General features: G+C 44.1%; 1 protein-coding gene across 2 annotated transcripts in view; it reads right to left on the reverse strand.

Annotated features, from left to right (window-relative positions):
* Positions 1-24,000, reverse strand: part of SGTB (small glutamine rich tetratricopeptide repeat co-chaperone beta) — a 37,334-nt gene that overhangs the window by 11,428 nt on the left and 1,906 nt on the right. Inside the window, exons 1-4 of one of the 2 annotated variants that reach the window (XM_053296584.1) lie at positions 21,014-21,137; positions 20,472-20,557; positions 6,396-6,499; positions 3,699-3,768 (exon numbers count right to left, since the gene is read on the reverse strand). In XM_053296584.1, coding sequence (XP_053152559.1) covers positions 3,699-3,768; positions 6,396-6,419 — 94 coding nt within the window. In that variant the 5' untranslated portion in view covers positions 6,420-6,499; positions 20,472-20,557; positions 21,014-21,137. Of the gene's footprint in view, positions 1-3,698; positions 3,769-6,395; positions 6,500-20,471; positions 20,558-21,013; positions 21,138-24,000 lie in introns of those variants that run through there. The other variant, XM_053296583.1, reaches the window with a different exon arrangement.

The following is a 24,000-nucleotide window of genomic DNA, read 5'->3' on the forward strand; positions in this document are numbered from 1 at the left end:
TCTACACTCAGAACACTTCCGAAACAACAAAACCCAGTACCCCATGGGTTAGCAACCCATGGAGGTGGTTGGCACCCTCGCTCTGGGCCACCCCAGCACCCCCCAAGTGCAGTTATGGGGCTGCTGAAACCTCCATTCTTCCCTATGGAGAAAAACCTTAAAGCCACTTGTGGGGTGCTGGGGTGGCCCAGAGTGAGTGGTGGTCTAGTGCAAAGAGGGTACAACTCTACAACACCCCTTTTCCCCCGACGTGAAGCTATACATTTGCTGCAATCCTAATTATTCCCTATGAGAAATTCAAAAATACTTTAACAATTCACCAATAATCAGAGGAGTGTCCAATTGCCTTGGGGTTTTGTGGGTGTTAGGCACCCCTGTCTGTCTACCAACCACCCCACTTTTGTGCCCCTAGGTGCTCCACAATAGGGGATATGGACTGGTTCTGGTCCCATTATACTCTATGAGAAAAATAATTGAAAATATTTCAAATATTCATAAAAAATCGTAGTACTGTCCGATTGCTTCAGGGTTTGGGTGGTTGTTGGCACCCATGGGTGCTCCACAATAAGGTATAATGGCCTGGTTCAAGTCCCATTATACCCTATGAGAATTTTTTTTTCAAAAATTCATAAAAAAATCGTACGAGTGTCCAATTGCTTTGGGGTTTGGGTGGCAGGTACCCCTGGGTGCCAGCTACCATCCTACCAGTTTTTGGATGTCTGAACCAGTTCGAATCGAACCACCCCCTGGTTCAGTTTGAATTCGAACCTGCAGCTCGAACCTTCGAACCACCCTGGTTCGAATTCGAACCGGTTCAAATTTGAACCAGTTCGCACATCCCTAGTTAGTATAACTGCTTCCACTAATTCCTGCTGGCACCAATCTCTAATTATCCTGCATGTGAAATCACCCTTCCTGTAGTAGCTGGCTATAAGGCATGGATGTGATTTTAAACTCTGAAGAAATTATAGGTGCATATTGTGGAGGAATGAGGCCTTGACCTCTTGGGTTTCTGTAAATAAGCCCCGTATTAATATCCCCAAACCTCTTCTTTTTGTAAATAGCCCTTGCATTGTAAATGAATTATATTAACTAGCTGATCCGGCGCAGAACACCTGCACCCCAATTCTCCCTGTCTCTCCTCCCATCTTCATTTACCCCCACTCCCTTCAGCTCCAGTCCGTTCTCCTTACCCCCACCTTCAGTCCGGGTCCATTCTCCCCCTCCCAGTCTGCTTTCCCTCGCCAGCTGTCCTGGCCGGCGCTTTCCCTCAATGGCTGGCGCTTTCCCTCCCCACTTGTCACTGCCATTTTCTTGCCCCGTCCCTGTCCCCATCCAGGCAGCTGCTCACAAACTCTAGCGAGAGCTGCCAACATGGGATTAACGATGGGTACGGCTTGGAGAAATACATATAAAGAAGATATTCCTAAAAACTCTGCATTATTGTAAATAGGATTTTTGTGTATATGTACCTGCCTTGCAAAGAGTGCTGGCAGGGTCAAAAGTTCATTCTTGTTTTTCTATAGTTTGACAGCTGATTTTTGGAGGGAAATTTTTTTTAAAAAAAAATTGAGGGACTTTGTTCTGATTGGCTGGGCTGAGAAACTGTTGGGGCAAAAATGTACATATAGAGAGAGAGTCTGCTGGAGAAAGGCAGAGCTGGAGGTTGCAGAAGAAAAAGAGTGAGTCCAGAAGTCCAGCATAGCAATCCAGAGGAGGCAAGAGTGAGCAGTCAGCAAGAAGAAGACTCTGTCTGCAGTGGAGTGAAAAAGTACAGACGACTCTGAGTAGGGACTGTATACAGCCAGGTAATAGATGGGTTTTCCCAGCTTTTTATTTCCCCTGACATGCTCTGTAACTGTTCTGAGTTTGCACTTTTTGCTGCAAAAGTAATGTTTTAATTGAACTGATTTTTCTAAAAGTAAACTTCCTTGTTATAAAAAATTACAGGGTTGTTGATTTATCTCCTCCCCACACCTATAAAGCCTTTCCACATTACTAGAGTATTGGTAATTCAGCAATGAACACACAACTGAGAGACTTTAAAGGCCAAGCTGAAGACAGATCATCCTGGAGTGAATCTATCTATGTGGTCACTAAGAGCCAACACCAACTTGATGGCACTTAATCAATCAACCAGTTTTTGTACGGCTGTTGCAGTAGACTCAGCCATACCAAAAAGGTCTACTTGGTGGCAGCGAAAAAAGGTTAGATGCAATAGAAAGCTCTTCCTCCACTCATGGTGGCAGCAGTGAGAAAGCTGTGCCTCCAAACGTGGTGGTAGAGGTGTGATAGCTATTCCTAGAATAGCTATATTCCAAGAAATGAAATAGCTAAAAAATTGTTAGTGACTAAAGTGATTGAACTTCTCCAGATGCTGGAGGGAAGAGGAAACACTGCAAGCAAGAGGTGTTGCTGACTGCCACAGCACCCAGCAACTGAGAAGTCTAGGCAGCTACCTGCCCATATGCTCCACAATACTTGTTCACAGGGCAGGCACCCTGCAAATAGCTGCCAGCACCCCTGGAGAGGGAGGAGAACATAAGAACAGCCTTGCTGGATCAGGCCCAAGGCCCATCTAGTCCAGCATCCTCTTTCACACAGTGGCCCACCAGATGCTGCTGGAAGCCCACAGGCAGCACTTGAGGGCATGCCCTCTCTCCTGCTGTTACTCCCCTGCAACTCGTACTCAGAGGCATCCTGCCTTTGAGGCTGGAGGTGGCCTATAGCCCTCCAACTAGTAGCGAATGATAGACCTGTCCTCCATGAAGTTATCCAAAGCCTTCTTCAAGCCATCTGGGTTGTTGGCTGTCACCACATCCTGTGGCAGGGAATTCCACAAGTCGATTATGCATTGTGTGAAAAAGTACTTCCGTTTGTCGGAAGAGCAGCACTTGTTCGTGGGGTGGGGCCACATAGCTCCTGCTTAAGGATGACCAGCAACAGAGTGGTTGGGGACCAGCAAGGGCACATTCTGCCACCCAAAAAGGCCCCCCTAAAGTCACACCTCTGAGGTTACTGTCCCAGTTTGCTTCAAAGGACAGCTGCCCCTGCAAGAGAGCTAATACGTATATTCTATACATAAGGTATATTATAGAAAGGGATAAGGACATTCCAGTAGGAAAAGCTAATATAGATAAATGAAGCTGGCATGGCTAGCAAAGTGGAGATGACAGGGCTAGTTAGAAAATATCAGCAGCTGGAAAATATCAGAATGAAAGGGAGAACACAAACTGGGAGCCAAAGTGTAAAGGGAAATGGTCACAAGGAGTAACCAGCGATGTAATTTTTAAAGCTCATATTTTGCTGAATCCATCTAATCAATATTTAATGTATACTCAACATTTTATATACAACCTACTGAACTAAATTCAGCAGAAATTACTTCCAAAAGAAACATGTATAGGATCATGTATCACATTTAGTTTCTCAGTGCTTTTTCATTTCCTGCAGAAGAACCAGACATCAGACTAATCTCTTGCAATATCTAGTATTTAACACACCATACAACAGTTCTCTACTAAAAAGGGCTGGCCAGAAGCCTGAAATGTGTATCATTCCTAAGCCAGTTTTTAGTTTGGCCATCAATCAAACTACCTGAGCTATGTCAGAATGATTTTTTTCCTTCTTGAGTAACTCTTTGTAAAAAAATCATGCACATAGGCGGCATCTTATAACAATAGATAATAATGATATACCTTCATCCTTCAACTGGTCAGCTTTCTCAATATCTTCTGGCAAAGAATCTGAGAGAGGCAGTATCTCATTCTATATGCAATAAAAAAAGGAAAATTTCATTTGGATATCTACCATAATTAAATGAAAATTTAGCAACACTGGGTCAACTCTCCAATGAACAGAAATAAACCAATATATACATGGAGGAATTAACAGATAATAGATAAAGGATATGAACCTAGTTATTAAATTAATCTCTGAACTGGAAAAGTATTTACAATATACAGCTACAGTATTCAGCTCTACTCTTCCACTCTATTATTTTGCTTGATAAACAAACAAACAAACTCCATATCCAGCCCTTGAATGTGCAATTGCAGTGATCCTGAACTGGGTCAGATGCAGTCAGCTTTGACAGCACAATTACCTATTTGGGAGTATGGAAGTACTGACCTCAGATAACCTTTCCACCAAACAAGTTATCAGGATTGTCAAACCATCTGTTTGATGGATTTTGTGGCATCTGGTGAAAATATGCTTGTTTACATCTAAATGTTAACTAAGGAGGATGCAACTAAGATGGCCAACCCTCACAAAGATTGTAACCAAATATTGTAATACAAATGTATTAATTTAGAAATTAAGCATCCCTTTTTCAAAAACAAATTTGCAAGGGCAGTTAATAACTATCCTAATGTTATTCTTGTTTTAGACTATCACTGATGTATCCATTGTTAGCTGGTATTTTATATATTACCAAAAATTCAATACTGACTACTTTCTGAAATACTAAGAGAAGCACAGTAATTTAAATTTAACTAACAAAAGCTACTACTCATTTCTTGTAAGGAATGGCTATCCCTTATTCCACTAATTCACCAGAACCAAAATAGCCTTTAAAAACAAACAATTCTTCCCTTATTTCACAGACCTACAGATTAAAATTTGCCTTATTCCCTTATTCCACTAATTCACCAGAACCAAAATAGCCTTTAAAAACAAACTATTCTTCCCTTATTTCACAGAGCTACAGTTTAAAATTTGCCCATTCAATAAACTCATGAGAACTTGACGGCCTAACAAACAACATGCACATTTTAAAAGCCAAATGTAAAAATCATCAAGAATAGTATAAAACCACAAACCAGGCAGTTTTACATTTTATAAGGCATTAATGTCAAATCTGTAACATGAATCACTCACGAGAGTATGGCATATTCAACTAAGTTGCCATGTGCTAGCTTGCCCACACTGTCTTATGATATGCATTCACTACCAAGAACACCACAGGGCTTTGTGGGCGCCAGGAGTCAAAATCGACTTACAGCACACTTTACCTTATACAGCACATAGCCACAATTGAATTGCCGGGGGGCGGGAGGGAGGAAAAATGTCCCACTGACAGCTTACTCTATGCTCTCCTGCTCGGGCCTCTTGAAGAAGAGAGGGGGCAGGGAGGGACTCATCTTCACTTTTTGTCCCAGGGCCCACTCCAACCTTGTTACACTCAATACTACAGTGTGGCACTACATGCAGTTAAGAAGTACCAGGTTTGACACAGCCCTACCCACTTGGAGCAGTAAGCACAATCTAAGCAAGATGGCACAATTACTCCATTGAACAGCATGAGCAGGGCCACTCCAATGCCAGTGCAATGCAGTCTATCTGAAATCACAGCTGGGAATCTCTTTGCTTGCAAGCCTCCAATTTTACCTTGCTATTTTTAAAGCAGTGACTGTTTCTACCAAACAGTCCACTGGCTGGATACAAAATGGCTGGATACATCACTCACATTAGGCTCTGTTCCTTCTTTCAAACAAAATCTGTTCTTCACAAAAATTACCAGATTACTTTAGCTTCTGTTTTTCCACGTATGGAACCCTCAAAGGCTTTCTTTTCAAATAAATGGTTAGGATGGGGCATGACATCTTACTTCAATGCATATATATATATGGGCATTGAAGTAAGATGTCAAGGTATAACAGCATTAATGAGAAGGGCTGGGATCCAAACAGCTGCATAGGCTCACGCAAGAGGCTTGTAATAGTTCGGGAGAATTCCTGCCTTGTTTTTCTTTTAAATGGTTGAACCGCATATCCTACTTCAACCTGCTTTTGAAACTCTCCTAAAAGCAGTTTGCTGAGCAGCACAGAGGTTGCTCCCCCACCGCCACCGCCTTTTTCTTAAATTCCCTTTGGACTCAGGGAATTTGATTCACTCTTATCTGAGTACTGGCTGATTTGATAAAGAATTCTGCATCTTCACTATTAGTTTTCTTTAGGCTTCCTTTAAAGAATTAAAACTACAATCTTATGCACACTTAACTGGGAAGAAGTACCGCTGAATACAGTAGCACTTTTCAAACTATCGACAAGCACACTTCAGATCTCAGATTATGGATCTTAGCTTAGATTAGTACATTGCCAAGCAGAGATTGCTGGAAAACCCCAAATTAGCACAACACACTCTGCGCAAGTCCATGCACAGCTGGGGTCTGCACTTCTTGCTGAACCAACATTGGTGTCATTGTGGGAGCAGCCCAAGTGAGACTTACTTCAGAGTAAGGATTTTGTTGCATGGGAACTGTAGTTTTGTGAGGGTGCCAAGACTTCTCTGTTAGATGTATCTAGCATCTTCACAAAACTACAATGCTCACTGTTAAATAAAGTTTAAGATAAATAATTTTAAAAGTATACAAGCTCTAATTCAGTTCTTACCTTGTGACAAGAATCTTCAAACATTTCTGTCAAGCGTACAGGTACTGCAAGATGAGAATCCTCCAGGTTAATTTTGAAGACTGTCTCCAAACACTGGATTGCCACTGTAGAGAAATTAATGGCCGTTGGTGTTGTTTTTTTAAAGGAAGCCATCTATTCTCTTACCGACATGTATAAATAAATAACATGAACACTTCATGATATTATTATTGTTACCCGAAAGCAAGACAATTCTTGAGAAGGCAGATCTGGCCACAATTACCCACACATTAGTCATGTCACAGCTGGATTACTGTAACGCACTCTTCGTGGGAATGTCCTTTAAGAATACTCAGAAACTGCAGCTAGTGCAAAATGCGACAGCTAGGATTTTATCTGGAGCTGCCCTCTGGGATCACCTCACACCTATTTTGAAAGAGCTGTACTGGCTGCCAATTTGTTTCTGGGTCCAATTCAAGGTGCTAGTTTTGACCTTTAAAGCCCTTAACAGTTTGAGCCCTGGATACCTGAGTGACTACCTGCTCCCAAAGGTTGCTGCCCACTTGATGAGGTCATCTGGGGGGGCTCTGCTCCGGTTGCTGACAATGAGGGAGGCTTGGCTGTCATGCACGTGGGACAGGGCCTTCTCAGTTGTTGCCCCAGACTCTGGAATCCTCTCCAGGTGGCCATCCGCTCCTCGGTCTCCATTACAGCTTTTAGAAAGCGTATGAAAACTTGGCTTTTTACCCAGGCTTTTCAATGATTTTTTCTATTGCTGCTGCTTTGTATCTTTTATGGTTATATTGTGCTTGGTTTTTTTTAATCAGATCTGTATTTTTAAACTCTAGCTAATATTTTAATTGTGTAATTTTCGTAGTCTTGTTTTAAGCTGTGTGTGCACCTCCTTGAGATTATTTTAAAGAAAGGCAGTATAGAAATGTAATAATAAATAAATTCTCTAGAAGCAATGCAAAATCAACAATTGCTTGGAAAAACTGATTCACACATCCGTCTTCTCAGTCTCTAGCTACATGCAAGAATGGATTTGAGTTATTTTGTGTAGATTTAAGTACTTCACACAGGCAAATAAAGGTTTGGCTATTTATGCAAGTCTTTCTCAGGGCACCATAATTAGTCTCTAAAGAAAACCAAATAAACTGTATATGTTTAGAATTTTATGTAAGAATTAATAAATGCTTCCTAGTGTTCTACATATTTAAAAATTGGATTGCGCTTCTAGGCCCAAACCCATACAACAATTCAGCTCTGCTGTTTGCATTTAACAAACTAGTGTCCTGGTAAACTATCAATGCATGCTCCAGATGCACAATAAATGAGAAGAGAGCTGGTCTTGTGGTAGCAAGCATGACTTGTCCCCTTAGCTAAGCAGGGTCCACCCTGGTTGCATATGAATGGAAGACTTGATGTGTGAGCACTGTAAGATATTCCCCTTAGGGGATGGAGCCGCTCTGGGAAGAGCAGAAAGTTTCAAGTCCCCTCTCTGGCTTACTCCAAGAATGGACTGAGAGAGATTCCTGCCTGCAACCTTGAAGAAGCTGCTGCTAGTCTGTGAAGACAATACTGAGCTAGATAGACCAATGGTCTGACTTGGGATATGGCAGCTGCCTATGTCCCTATGTTAGCCTCTATCTTGAAAGAGAAAGAGATTAGAACAGTGCAGGAGCGTAGTAGCCCGCCGGCGGCCTGTGTGCGGCCACGGCGGGTGCCCCAATAGCCCCGCCCCCTGCATCTGATGTCAGACGCAGGGTATAGCCACGCCCCCGCATCCGACATCAGATGCGGGGGCGTGGTCTGGCTCCCGAACGGAGCCTTGAGGCTCCGTTCGGAAGAAGCAGCTTAACTGCTGAAGGGGTCATGCGGCCCCTTTGGCAGTTAAACAAAGGCTGGTGCTGCGTTCACAGTGCAGCCCAGGAGCGGCTCTTCCCTGCAGGGAAGAGCTGCTTCTGGGCTGTGTTGCGAACGCAGCACCAGTCTTAGCTCCTGAAGGGGCCGGGCGGCCCCTTCAGGAGCTAGTTAGGCTGGCGCTGCGTTCACAGCACCAGCCTTTGTTTAGCTCTCGAAGGGGCTGCGTGGCCCCCGCTCGGGAGCTAAACTACCTCCCCCGCATCTGATGTCAGATGCAGGGGGCATGTCAGGGCCGCGAATGGCGGCTCCTGATTGGGCACGGCTCAGGTTCTTTGAACCCGTTTGCCCAATTATAGCTACGCCCCTGGAACAGTGACATCAAACTGGTGTCCTCTAACTACCGAACTGTAACATAATGCAGAGGATAATGCTCTATAAACTGCAGGATAAGTGTTAAACCTTTTGTAGTACTTTAATCTCAGGATAAAGGCTATGAGTTTTCCTCTTCTTCTGCATTAACCGTGTCTGTGTGATGGGAAAGACAACTGTTTGTTCACCCTGTATACAGCAAAACAGTAACAGCCCAAGATATTGTAGTGCCTGAAGCAAGGCACCAAATACCACACCCGTGTCTCTGCACTTGGTGGCACCACACAAACAGACAACAAGTTATCCTTCCTTATGTGAAGTAGCTCTGAGTCCATTAGTGAAAATGCTCACAGAAACAGGCAATAGTAGCTAGCTATTTCCTGGAGGACTGCAGTGGTCAGCCTAATCTTGATGGGCTCACCTTTCAAAAGTCACTGTGTGCTACAAGTCAAAGGTTTTTCTGTAGTGATGTGCATGGTCCGGAGCAGTCCGGACCAGCACCAAAGGGGAGCCTATCTTTTAGGGCGGGGAGGGCTTGTTTACCCCTCCCGCGCCTCTTTGCCCCTGCCAGTGGCCGTAATCTACTGTAAAATTGGGGCGCTGGAAACCAGCCGCCCCAGCCGCCGCCGCTTCCGCCGCCCCCCCCCCCCCCGCGAGCAGATTAGAGAAAAAAAGGCTACTGCCTACAAGGAAAGGCTACTACCGCCCTGCCGCCCCCCCACCCGCCACCCGCCACCCCCCCACGAGTGCTCACCAAGTTAGAAGAACTTAGAGAGGAGCTCACGAATAGAGCTCCTCTCTTATCGAAGCCTCCGGCCCAACCGGGGCCTTGGGCGCGTGCGCACGCGCGCTAGAGCTCTTTATCCTATAGAGCTTTTGCCGGAGGCCCGGTCTACCCGCCGGGAGGAAGCCGGCGATCGGAGGCCCAGTCTACCCAGCGTCTACCCGGCGGCAGTAGCCTTTCCTTGTAGGCAGTAGCCTTTTTTTCTCTAATCTGCTCGCGGGGGGGGGGGCGGGGGCGCGGCGGAAGCGGCGGCGGCGGCTGGGGCGGCTGGTTTCCAGCGCCCCAATTTTACAGTAGATTACGGCCACTGGCGGGGGCAAAGAGGCGCGGGAGGGGTAAACAAGCCCTCCCGCCCTTAAAGCAATACCCCCCCACCCGGACCCAGACCAACCAGGGCAGAACCGGTCCAGCAGTTCGGCCATTCTATAGAATGGCCGCCGGACCGGTTTGGACACACCCCTATTTTTCTGCATGTCTGCAGCCTCCCAGAGGTTATTATTATTTCATAGGACTTTCAGCACTAAAACCCACACTGGGATTGGGAATGGATAACCTAAGGGATGTCAAGCAGGGATACAGCCTGTGTGCCACCACCCAACTCTGGCCATAGGAATGCACTGTAGGGAGACCAGCCAGACCACCCAAGGAAATCCCTGTGGACAACAGGCCAGGAGAGATCAGGTGATACTTCCTGACCCCTATAAAAGCTTTCAGATCAGGCTTACTGGTTGGCTCGAGCTATGAATAGAGCTGTTCTTGCTGATTATGGACCACCTTTGCCTTGCTACACTTTTCACTACACAGAAGATAGATCTGACTGCAGCATATTTATTTCCCAGCCTTCTTCCAAGGACCTAAGGGCAGCATCTATTGCATTATCTCACTTGATCCTTACAACAGCCCTATGAGGTAGGGTTAGGCTGAAACAAAATGAGGCCTTTCACAGGACCGGGCAGGCGGAGAGACGGGAAGGTTGGGTGCAAGTCACCTGCCCCCCAGATGATTAAGTAAATATAAAATTAAGTAAATTAATTTTAATAATTTTAAAAACTGGTTTTAATATCTATTTTATTCTATTGTTTTTATTGTCATGTATTTTAATCTGTAACTTCTAAATATTTTAAATTTTGTACACTGCCTAGAGATGTACATATCAGAAATAAGATATAAACAGAGACAAATATTGCTGGGAGTGCGGAGCGCCAATACTGCGGCCTGCACTGTGTGATGAAAGCAATGCATTGGGGGATTCCCCCAGGAGACAAGCGCTCTAGGCACCTTTCTCTCTGTCTGGTGCTCTAGGCACCTGTCTCTGCAAGCAGCCCGAGCAGAGACATGATCCCAGAAGCTGGATTAAGGGCGCACTCATGCCCTTGACTCTGGCTAACAATCGGGCTATGGAGCCAGGTTTCGCTGCACAGCCGCACCAGGACCCTTGTGGATCTTGGCAGTTCTCACAGGCAGCCAAAGCCAGGCTCAGCTGCCTGTGACAACAGCCTTAATAAGTTTCATAGTTTTCTACAATAGGAGGAGTAGGGTGTCTCTCTTCCACAGGCAGAATATTGGGGGGGGGGGACTGGCTTGGATTAATGTCTGACTGCCCCAGCTGGTGTACTCTTCTGATTACTTGTGGGAAACCTTTTCTTTTTAATGCAACATGAAGCTTTGATTTCACTTAAGTGCATGCGTTATCCAAGATAAAACAAACATGTTTATGCAATCTGTAGAGCTTTTATTAGTACCAGCATTGTAGATTTTCCAAAATATTGCTGACCCTTCTAGAAAAAGATCACTCCATCTGCTTGCAATTACTATAAACCACCCTGACTGCTCGAGATAGGGCAGTTAGGGATATTAAAATAAATAAATTGTATCAAATAAAAGTTTTATTTTGGTTTCTGTTACTGCCAAACAATTTTCTGGAATTAAGAAAATTGCTTTACAGGATACCACAGTTAAATATAGTCACAACGTAGTGAAAAAAAGGGTATGTTTTACTGTGAAGTGATTGCCATATTACCCTCAAACAGCATCACTGTTTTATTACATATTCATTCCACCCCTTATTTAATGAGTTCCAAGTGTGGTGCATACAGTCACACATACCCCTTTTATCCTCATAAACCCTGTGAGGTAGATTAACCTGAAAGAGTAACTGGTCCAATGTTACTTAGGGAGCTTCATGGGGATTTTAACCCAGGTCTCCATGGTCTAAATCCAGCACTTTCCCAATACAAAACCAAAGTGGTGTAGAGGATAAAGGAAACTACTAGCACTGAATTTATTGTCAAACCTCTTCACAATTCATTCCAAAAGGTCTTTAATTTGATACATACCAACAGGGAATAATTGGTTGATGAAATGAAATTGGTGGGAACCTTGGAGGAAAGGAAACCATCTCATCTTGGAATTCATTATATCAAGGTGAGGGAAAATTGCAGTAGGTATACCCTGGATTTCAAGAAAGCTGATTTTAACCAACTCTGAGAAAATGAGATGGGATTAGCGGTCATGGGATAAGGGGACAAGTACATGTGTGGATTGCTAACTGGCTGAAAGACAAGACAAGAATGGAGAGTTTTCACAATGGAGGGAAGTAAGAAGTGGGGTCCCCCAGGGATCTGTACTGGGACCAGTGTTTTTTAATTTATTCCTACATGATCTAGAAGTAGGGGTAAGCAGTGAGGTGGCCGAATTTGCAAATGATACCTAACTCTTTTGGGTAGTGAAATCCAAAACTGATTGTGAGGAGCTCCAAAAGGATCTCTCTAAACTGTGTGAGTGGGCGACAAAGTGGCAAATGGGCTTCAATTTTGGCAAGTGTAAAGTGATGCACATTGGGACGAAAACCCCCAACTTCAAGTATACACGGATGGGATCTGAGCTGTCGGTGAATGACCAGGAGAGGGATCTTGGGGTTGTGGTGGACAGGTCGTTGAAAGTGTCAACTCAATGTGCGGCAGCTGTGAAAAAGGCCCATTCCATGCTAGGGATCATTAGGAAGGGGACTGAAAATAAAACTGCTAATATTATAACACCCTTATACAAAACTATGGTGCAGCCACACCTGGAGTACTGCATACAATCCTGGTCACCACATCTAAAAAAAAGGACATTGTAGAACTGGAAAAGGTGCAGAAGAGGAAAACCAAGATGATCAGTGGCCTAGAGCACCTTTCTTATGAGGCAAGGCTACAACACCCGGGGCTCTTTCGTTTAGAAAAAAAGACGACTGTGTGGAGACATGATAGAGGTCTATAAAATCATGCATGGTGTGGAGAAAGTGGATAGAGAGAAATTCTTCTCCCTCTCCCATAACACTAGAACCAGGGGTCATCCTATGAAATTGATTGCCAGGAAATCTAGGACCAACAAACGTAAGCACTTTTTCACACGATGCATAATCAACTTGAGGAATTCTCTGCCACAAGATGTGGTGACAGCCAACAACCTGGATGGCTTGAAGAGGGGTTTGGATAACTTCATGGAGGACAGGTCTATCATTGGCTACTAGTTGGAGAGCTAAAGGCCACCTCCAGCCTCAAAGGCAGGATGCATCTGAGTACTAGTTGTAGGCCATGCCCTCAACTCCTGCCTGTGGCTTCCAGTGGCATCTGGTGGGCCACTGTGAGAAACAGGATGCTGGACTAGATGGACCTCAGGCCTGATCCAGCAGGGCTGTTTTTATGTTCTAACAGATTATTAAGCAGTTGGTTTGTGAGACTGGAGGGAAAAGGTGGTGATTACTAGAAGCCAGCATGAGGCTGTCAAGAATGAAGCATGTGAACCTATCATATTTTTAAATAGAGTTACTAGTTTAGTAGATGTAGCATATTAAAGCCTTTGCCTCAGAGCATGCCCACGGGAGGGATAGAAATGCTGAATCATCTCTGCTGAGTGGCATGACTAGGCTTTTCCTAAAACTCTTCTGTAGGCTTGTGCCCGAAACATTTCGGAGGCCACTGTAAAGGCCTCCAAAACGTTTCGGCGCTGGGGCGGGATTCGGTGCATTGGCACCGGCGGGGGTAGTACTTTGAGGAAGTGGCCGGAAGTTGCGAGCGCGTGTGTGCCCGTCGCGTGCCCGCCCACCCATCTGCCATGCACACGCTCGCAACTTCCAGCCGACTGGGGGAACGGGGCAGCAGGGAGGAACGCTGCCGCCCCGAGGGGCTTGAAATTTGCAGAGCGCCAGCGGGGAAAACGCAGCGGGGTGGTGGTGAGTACACCCTCCCCCGCCCTTAAAGTACTACCCCTGCCGGTGCCGAAGACCATTCGGGCACATCCCTACTCTTCTGTATTATTGGTAGGTTCAAAAATGGCTGCCACAGCCACCCCTCTTTATTACATAACTTGAACCTCCCTGGGCTTGGAGTGGAATCCCAGGGAAAACTCTATTTATTTTGCTACTAGACAAGTACAGAAATCTTCCACGTGCAAGCCCAGGCTTTCCAAGAACTGACAAGTCATTTTCTTGCAGCCATTCTTCCTGGCCACATGTCCTTCTCTAACAAAGAACTGCCTTCTTCCTCCCAACAGCCCTCTAGGTCCCACCCACCTGGATAGTCATAGGTTAGTGTTTCTTAGCTTAATTATACTGCAGATAATAGATAATAATAATAACAATAATAGACCAGTATCAGGGACATACAAAACACAAAAGAAACAAAGTCCAATGCAAAATCTGACTTAAAAAAACTGTTATTCTAAACTTCCTAAAGTCAAAGCCCTGGCTTCCTTTGTCCTGAACTCACCAAATCCTGGATGAGAATTCAAGCTTCCTGCCCTACTGGCTTCCCAGGTACCTGCAGAAGGGACATTCTCCTGGAGGCAGTTCTCGTGGCCACATGTCCTCCTCTGTACTCCCAGCCAGCTTCTTCTAATAAACAACTCTTCTCTTCCTCCCAATGGCTCCCTAGGTCCCACCCACCTGGTGTGCTGATTGGCTGAGCTCTGGAGTTCACCAGCCTGTCAGTCAGGACAGGGATTGTATCCATTTAATTTCCTGGGAGTGGGGTCACTACAGCAGTCATTAAGAGCTCCAGGTCAACATGGAGGGAGGTATCAAGTAGTGCTACAGGGATATATCCTGGGTCCTGTGCAATTCAATGTTTTCATAAGTGGCTTGGAGGAGGAAGTAGAGAGAATGTTTATCAAATCTGCAGATGACACAAAGCAGCAGGTGGGAATGGCTAATACGTCAGAAGACAGAATCAAGATTTAAAACTAATTATCTTGACAGGTTCAAACAATGGGCCAAAATCAACAAATGCAGCTCAACAGAGACAAATGTAAAGTCCTTCATTTAGGTAAGAAAAATCAAATGAACAAGTATAGGATTGAGGAGACCTGGCTTGGCAGCAGTACAGATGAAAAAGATCTGGGTATCTTAGAGGACCACAAGTTGGAGGACCACCAACCAGTTCCTGGTTTGGAACGTGTGTGTGTGTGTGTGTGTGTGTGTGTGTGTGTGTGTGTGTGTGTGAGAGAGAGAGAGAGAGAGAATGATTTACCATGTGCTCACTGCTTAGTAAAGTTTGAAGACACCGAACTGCTTATAGCTCTCCTCTGGTGATCTGTGGGGTTTTTTCCCCATGTGTCTTTGCCTTATACTTATTATTAAAAATATTTTTATGCAGCTTTTTTTAGCAACAAAGTTCTGGCTTAAATAGTAAAATATATGAGGAAATGGTTCTTTTGCAATATGTTTCTCCTTATAATAAATTATTCTATTTTGCTTTGTGCTTGTAACAGTAGTTCACATATAATTTACATATTGTCTTTTTAATAAGCTTGTACTGGACTAAGCTTTTGAAAGCCAGCTTTTGAAAGCCAGCTTTTGAAAGTGTCTTCACAAATTGCTAAAATCAAACCAGGGAAGGAAGAGGGGGTGGAAGAAAAAACACAAACAATCTGCCTTTCAAAAGCAAACAGGCACATACAGCCTGGGAAGAAGGAAACATATACAACAATCAATGGGAATGTTCAAGTGGGAGGACTTCTCTCACATTTTGCACCACACGTGGTCCATAAAGGGCGGGGGAAGAGAAACACAGTGGCTTAAGCAAGGGGAACAAATTTTTAAAAACCAATATAAGCATCGGGGCTTTTCTGTTTTATTTCCCTTGAGAGAGACATGTTCAGCCAGCCCAACTTTGTCCACTACCCATTAAGCTCCTCCCCATGCTTTGCATTTACATTCAAATGCTGCAGAAGAATGCAGCTGAATGAATTAGGCTGCTGCTCCTAGGCTTGAGCCCGAAATGTTTCAGAGGCCATTATAAAGACCTTGGAAACGTTTCGGCTGGGGGGCGGGGTCGGCAGTTCGGCGCTAGTAGGGGTGGTACTTTAAGGGCGGGGGAAGGTGTACTCACTCCTCCCGCCGCATTTCCCCCGCCAGCACTCCGTTATTTTTCAAGCCCCTTGGGGCAACAGCGTTCCTCCCTGCCACCTCATTGCCCTCATCAGCCGGAAGTGGCCGGAAGTAGCAATAGTGTGTGCACCCGTTGTGCATGCACAGCAGACGGGTGCACAAACACAACGGCCGCATGTGCAATCGCTACTTCTGGCTACTTCCAGCCAATGAGGGCAACGAGGCAGCAGGGAGGAACACTGCCGCCCTGAGGAGCTTGAAAATAACAGAGTGCCGGTGCGGGAAATGAGGCAGGAGGGATGAGTACACCCTCCCCCGCCCTTAAAGTACCACCCCCACCAGCGCCGAATCACCTTCGGGCACATCCCTAGCTGCTCCTGCTAGGAGAGGGTGAGTCTAAGGCAGAAGTTAACCCTTTTAAAACCATACTACTGCCAATCTCACTACTGTGCTACTGCTGCTGTGCTGATCTCCTTCCACATTCAACGGGATTGTGCGGGGACTAGAATGTGGGGGTGGGGGGCAGAACTGACTGTGCAGGCATGCATCCGGGCAGCTTAGAGGGAACAATGATGAGAAGTAATCATTGTATTTTATGTATTTACCATATTTATATACCACCTGATATGTGTATCTCTAGGTAGTGTACACAATTTAACACACAACAGAAATAAAACAGAGTAAAAACAATCAAAACAATTTCAAAGGATTAAAAACAAACAGTTTAAAATTAATTTCAGTTAAAAGCCTGAGAAAATAGGTATGTCTTGTGGCTCTTCCTAAAAGCAATCAGAGATGGAGACGCTCTTATGCTTACAGGGAGCATATTCCAAAGCCCTGGAAAGGTCCCAGGTCACCACCAAATGAGCTCATGGCTACCGTAACTGGACCTCCAGAGGTCTGAGGGCGTCAGAGTTCATGACAAAGAATGCACTCTTTTAAGTACCCTGGACCCAAACTGTTAAGGGCTTTATAGGTAATAACCAACACTTCGTATTTCACTCGGAAACATATCGGCAGCCATTGCAGTTCTTTTAAAACTGGTGTTATATGATCCCTTCAGGTTCTCCCAGAGACCAGTCTGGCTGCTGCATTCTGTACCAATTGTAGTTTCCAGACTACATACAAAGGCAGCCCAATGTAGAGTGCATTACAGTAGTCAAGCCTGGAGGTTACCAGCATATGCATCACTGTTTTAAGGTCAATTCTGTACTGGTGTGAGCATTCATTTTTGGTGTGAATGCAATGGTGTGAGCACTCACTGTACACTGCTGTGAGCATGCGCTTTTGCACCAGACCACAAATACTTTGTAGAACATCCACATTCTGGAACTGCTAGTAAGATCAGAGCAGGTTCATAGGAGGGCAACAAAGATGGAGAGAGTTCTAAAGAAACTTGGTATGTTTAGCCTGGAAAAAAGAAGACTAAGGAGAGATAGTATAGCCATCTTCAAATATCTGAAGGGCTAATATTTCTAAAGAAGGAATGTACTGGCTCTCTGTGGCTCCTGAGGGCAGGACTAGAACCCATCGATTGAAATTACAAGGGAGCAAATTCAGGCTAGATATTAGGAGGGGTTGCTGTTCATCAGCGGGATAGTCTGCCTTGTACAATGGTGGGCTCTCCTTCATACAGGTTTTCAAACAGAAACTGTGTGGCCATCTGTCAAAGATACTGCAGCAGATTCCTTCACTTAGCAGGGGATTGGACTATAAGATATCCAACTCTAAAATTCTGTGATTCTATGATAATTAAAATAAATAAACTAGCTGTACAAAGAAGCAAACATATGTTAGTTGTCTTTCTTTTCTTAGATATTTCCTGGCCAGCAGTCTGAACACAGTTCACCCTTTCTTTGCATGTCTACAAAGGCCAACAAGTAAACAAACATCCTTCAATTAAAAAGTGTTTAATGTTTTAAAAAAGAAAGAAAAACCACCAGCAATTAAGGGGGGGGGACACTTGCCAGCACATTCTCCCAACCACATTCTTGCTTCAGAAACACTGCCCACATTAGGAATTGTTGTCCAGGGTTAGTGCTGTACTGAGCAACTTTGTTCACTGCTGTCATTTTGTTCACTGCTCTACCTAAGGGACTGAACTTAAGAATTCATTCTCACAATGGGCTGGTTCACATGATCATTGGGAGGGCAGGAGGCTTCATCTGAGGTGTGGTGCGAGACAGACAGACAATCATCATCCCTGCTGGAGCCTTCCACCACTACACACACACACACGATTGCTTCCCCGGGTCAGGCAGAAGATACCCACCCAGTCCTCCAAAGGCCCGGAAGCCTTCCCAGCAGCCTCCACCCTGCTCTCAGTGGGGCATGGGCTCATGATGTCACCAGCTCCAATCTCATTGGCCCCAAAGGCACAGTGGATGGTTGCAGAAGCTCCGAACATTCCTGGATGCTTATGGGACCTTCCAGAGTACTTTGGAATTGCTTGGTCCACCCATGAAGGTGGGGGGAGGCATTTGAGTGAGCGACAGGCACCTCAAGTACTTCCCTGCTCCTCGCTGCTCTACCTTGTTGCAATCAGGATGACCTGGGGATCAACCCAGCCAGGGGTGGGGCAAGATAGCTGAGCAGAAAGGGGCCATCCAGGACTGCACAAGCAGGCAAGCTTTGCAATCAGCAAGCCTTTGAACAACAGGGCTGGATTAGGGACCCTACCAGGGAATTGTCAGCAGGCAGGATGGACAGGAGTGCTACCACAAAGGGGAGGGGGCATGGGAAGACACTACCCCAGCTGCCAATCACAGTGACCAGAACAATTGACTAGAGGAAAGGGAACAGCATCTTCTCCAAAGACACATCGCTCTCCAGCTGGCTTAACAGGGAGGCATACGGCCAACCATCAATTTTCCCCTCCCCATAAACTTGGCATCTTCTCCCCATGCCAGCATCAATTATCTTCCACCTGATTTGCACCATCCCTGGTGTCATAAAATTTTTAGAAAATTGTTTTCAATTTTCCAAAAATTTGTGGGTTTCAACCCCTGACTTCACTGGTGTAAGTATAGAAATCATCCAAATGCATCCTTGGAGGAAGGAGGGCCAGTAGCCACCTGTCCAACACATCCCAGCCTTGTCCCTCCCTAGTCATATGTAGCACAATCACACATATACTCCCCCTGTCGCCCAAGTGGTCAAGCAGCATCCGACACCAACAGTGCCATAACCAGTATAGCGGTCAGATGTTGCATGGTTGGCTAGGTCCCGCTGCTGCCATCTGTCAGTGGAGTGTGGGTCTGCTAGGCGTGGCATGCTATGCTGTAGATTGAAGGGGTGGAAGTGTGGACAGTGAGACAGGTTTAGGTGGGCACTGTAGTAAGTGTGACATGGTGTGCTGCCAGGCAGAGTATAGCTGAAGATGTTGGGACTTGGGAGCCATAGAGAGTGGGCAGGATGCTAGAGTGTCAGTGTGTGGTGTCCGCTCTGTCTGGGGATGTCTATGGTAGATGTGCAGGTGAGGCCATGTCTGCCTTGAGATGGTTTTAATGGAAGGCGGTATTTAAAAAAATTAACAATAAATAAATGCAGATAACCAGGATAGGTGAGAGGCGTGGGTTCACACCATCATTGGATCTTGGTTTGGAGCATCCTGAGCTCTGCCAACCAGCTTCAGATTCTAGATGACCGATACAGATTTTTGTCCCAGAGATTATACTAGACTGAACAAAGTCTTTATAGCTTATATGGCACGGAAGTTAAGATGGGCACCTTAACTTAGAATTCTTATGTTTTAGAGCACGAGTGAAAATGGAAAGCCATCTTAACTTTGTTAAGATTTTTGGATGACTGTATTTTGACTGAACCTGATAACAGACTGAATGAAGGAACCTGATAACAGGGTTTTAGATGACTGAATTTTAGTTATTTGGCAATGATAATAACAGAAGCACATATATACATGCAAATAATCTAGAGTCTCGCAGAACTTCCTCACTATTACAATCAACAACATCCCTTAATTAAACTATCTTTAGAACATTTCTAAATTAACTTCATTTCTTTGGTTCAGCAGTGAACAAAATTAATTCAGGCAAAAGCCTACACCACCTTACTCACAAATTCAACAGACACCAAGAGTATTCTAACACCACACACACACACACACCTCTGATCTATAGCCTGGCAGGGGTTAATTATATATTTTCTGTAACATCTGAAGGGCATTCATGTTTCAGAAAACATATGTTTCTGAATAAACATGTGCCCAAGAGCCTCAGGCACTTGCGATGTGGTGGAAATTCAGCGATCCATATTTTTGTAGCAACCATATCCATATTTTGTAGCGATCCATATTTGTGTAGCATATTTTTGTAGTTGGATAAACATAAGTTCCAGACAAAGAGCTTGTAAAGCTTCGAACTGTTGGCAGAAAGGTTATAACAGAAACTCACTCCATAAAAACACCTCCTAAAGATTATCATAATCATCAAACAGTTTTCTTCAAACATTCTACCTTCAGGAAAACCTTTCCATATTGACTTCTTAAACACAAAACCCCTGTTCATTGTAGAATCTTCTGGGCCATGTTTTAGGTGCACAATCAATTCATGCAGCAGACAGGTCAGATCTGGGTCTGTAAATTCAGTCACCAAAGGTAACTATAAAATTAATTTAGCAGCCAGATAAAACTCTCTAGTATGATCTACCACAAGAACAACAAGCGTTGAAGTGGGGTGTGGGAAGTTACCAGCAGCAAAGGGAATCAGAGTGCCTCTTTCAACATCTTGTGCCAGAATGCAGCTTTGGTGTCATGCGCTGGAAGGGAGGAGGTTGCTACAAAACACAATAAAAACCAATAGTGTGAAATCCCTTTCTCTAGGCAGTGGGTGGGGGGAGGAGGAAGGCACTTAACTGTGTCTGTATACTAGAGTAGCAAATGAGAAAGCAGAACTTCAGTGGCTACCAAGCCCAGCCAAAATGTGTGGAGACTTCATTGAGCCTCATGGCTGATCCACATGAACTGAGAGCACAGCCTGGAACACACCCAATGATCCCCTGTGGCTATGCATTACAAGGGAAGATTGGTAGCATTAGAAGAGCTGTCCTTCTGGGAAGCTCGTCCATCATTTCCAATCTTCTTAAAGAGAAGCCTTCATTAAGCTCCCAAGTACGCTGTTTGAAAATCACTGTCAGAGAAAAACAAAACATGTTTTGAGGCCCCTCTCTTGCTTTTCACACATTTAATGTCAACACTTCCATCAGACATCACCCTCCTCAGTCACCACAAACCTTCCAAGCTTTCTTGTTCATCTGATGAGAAAGTATCCATCTGACTCTGTTCTCGCAAGAAATGGATAACAGCATATACAAGGCGTTTGACGGAAGACATTTTTCAAGGTTTGTGAAGCTCCCCTGACAATAAAAGAAAGAAGAATCCAATTAGTTAAATAGACCTTGACAATTTTTCTTTGGATCTACGAGCAAGTCCCAAAAGTTGGGAGTCAGACAATGGGACACCTGACAAAATTATTGGACTTAGAGACAGACGTTATGGTGAGGGGGTGGTAAATGGGCTTCTCTTTATCCCTGTTACAAGTAGCATACTTAGAACAGGAACAGGGCTGCCCAGTATGTATGAAGATTGTATTTTATTTTATTTTATTTATTAATCAAATTTGTATACTGCCCCAAACTTTCATCTCTGGGCGGAGTTGTACTACACAACTCTACCTCTTAACATCCTAGTCTAGGCACCACAGTTATATTTCTAGGTGCATGGAATTTGTCAAGTACTGAGCTATATGGAACTGTAGAGAAACACAACAGAGTTGTTAAGATCTATGTTTCAAAATATAGTCATTCTTTTTACAATTCCTTTTATATTAAAAACTCTTATGGAGTTTAGAAGAATCCTTCAGAAAGGATTTCAGCAAGGCTTTTTCTAGACTCTACATTACTCCATTACATTGATACAAAAAATAAATAAATTAGGGATGCAGAAGTCCTCTAATACAAGCTGTGGGCTTTTGCCCATCCGGACAACAAAGAAAAATATAATTAAGAGTACTATGTCAGTCACTGCATTCATCAATCCTCCTCAACTTAAAGCAGGGAATGGGAGAGGTTGGGACATTTGCAGAGAGAATATTAAAAGACTTCTTTCATCCTACAGGGAGATTCATTTTTCTGGTTGTTCTGCCTACACTCCAGTTTCCTAGAAGACATTCCACCAAATTGCCTTTCATCCTCGCAGGTAGCCTCCTGCCAACAAATTGCTGCCACTGATGGGCCGTGAGAAGACAGCCCCAGCCAATCACGCACACAATTTTGTTGCTAGATCTTGTCTTTCGGAGTGCAAGTGTTATATTTCAAAGAGGAAAAAGGTGGGTGTGGTCATCCTCAGCTATACAAGTTGCTCTGCATGTGGAGGGGTGGATTACTAGAATAAACCTAGTGTTGGCTGATCCCCAGAGCCTGTCTGCCTCTAAATTCTTCTGTTTTCTCAGTGGGATTTCTGAATTTTTTTACCCCTGTCCTGGTCCTTGTCTTCTGTTCTGAGTTGGCAGGAGCTTGTGACACAAGTACTGAACCTGTCTGCCTGAAATTGTGAGTACTCATTAGTATTTACACTATAGTTGCATGAATATGATTGGGAGGAGGGAGGAAAGGGATATTGCAATTTGCATATAATACTGGTTTTATTTTGTTTTTGCAGGGTTAAGGGGTGGTATTTTCCTTTGGACTGGTTTGCAGTCCAGTTCTCTTCCCTTCCCAGAACTCTGCTCATAGGTCTAATTCTAAGATTAAACAATGGCATTTATATTATATTATATATTTCTGGAGTTAAGCCCTTACTTACAGTAAATTAAATCTGTTTTTTGACTTGGCTAAAAGCAATGGTTCTTTGGAGGAAAGGGTAACAAAGGGATGAGATTGGATTGCTGGTACCTTTTAAAAAATGAATTAAAGCCACCATTTCATGGAGTGCAGTACAGGAGAGAACTTGGCATGTTGTATATGCTTAAAGGCACTCTCTTTTTCATTAAAGTCCCAGTGCTGAGTGCAGTAATCCTCAGCCAAGAGGACTCCATCTAAAACTGCTGCCTGTTGGACTTTAGAATAATAATAATTTTAAAAACACCAGGCTATCACTGTGAATCTAAGGAAGATCTAATGTGAGCCTGCATTCTTTTGTGTTGAAGTTTGTGTGTATCCTGTTCTCCAAAATGTGACTCTCAGAAAAGATGCAAAATTAAGGGTCAGAGGTATTCACAAAAACATAATGTCACACAACTTTTGTGTGTGTGTGGCCAATTTTAAGTCTAGAGCTTTACTACATTAGGTTTGTCATTGCCATATTTAGAATACCTTGATGTATATTACCTTAACCTATTCTATAGGATGATGGTGGGGATGATGAAAAGTCTATAAACACAGAATATAAACAACACTTATAAAAACAGAATTATGTTTACTGTACCAATGTGCAACAATTACAATATCCATTCTAGCCACTTGGGTTTATCAGAAATTGTCCTTGGTGCTCAAGTACGAGAACAAGTGTTTTCAACCCATGAGGTGGCAGTAATTCAGTAATTTTTATAGTTCTTGGTTATGTCAAACAATTACTCAGATTCATTCAACCCTCCCCAGCAACAGTTCTAACCAGACATAAATCAAATGAAAAGTTTCACGATTACATGGAAACGTATAGGTGGTAGTATGTTCCTGTTCCTCACTCTTGGCACAAAATACATTCTTGTATCAGAAAACCAAAGTACAGCCTGTATGTGACGCTTTCACATATATAAGATGGCTGTTTAATAACAAGAAGATGGAGTTCTATAACCTAGTTCTTTAACTTGGCTAACACTGGCCTAGAATTGTGTAGATAATATGTGGTACAGCTGCCAGCTGGTTAACACCACACTCGAAAAAGCATGGAATTATAAGTCTCTGTTTTTCAGCATCTTCCCCCAACCAAGAAGTTCAGCTTACTGACTCAGTTAAAATTCTTTTAACTATCATACCACACAACCTACAAGGCCTATGTAATTTTATTTATACAATATGAGCATCTGCATGCTTGCATGCAGAAGGTTCCAGGTTTCCTCCCTGCCATCTCCAGACAGAGCTGAGAGACTCCTGCCTTCAACCTTGGAGAAGCTGCTGCTAGTCTGTGTAGACAATACTGAGCTAGATGGACCAATGGTCCGACTAGGCAGCTTCCTAGGTTTCTGTCAATAGCCGATAGGAAAAAGAGAGAAAATTAATTA

Source organism: Hemicordylus capensis, chromosome 2 (assembly GCF_027244095.1).
Source record: "Hemicordylus capensis ecotype Gifberg chromosome 2, rHemCap1.1.pri, whole genome shotgun sequence".
Classification (NCBI taxonomy): domain Eukaryota; kingdom Metazoa; phylum Chordata; class Lepidosauria; order Squamata; family Cordylidae; genus Hemicordylus; species Hemicordylus capensis.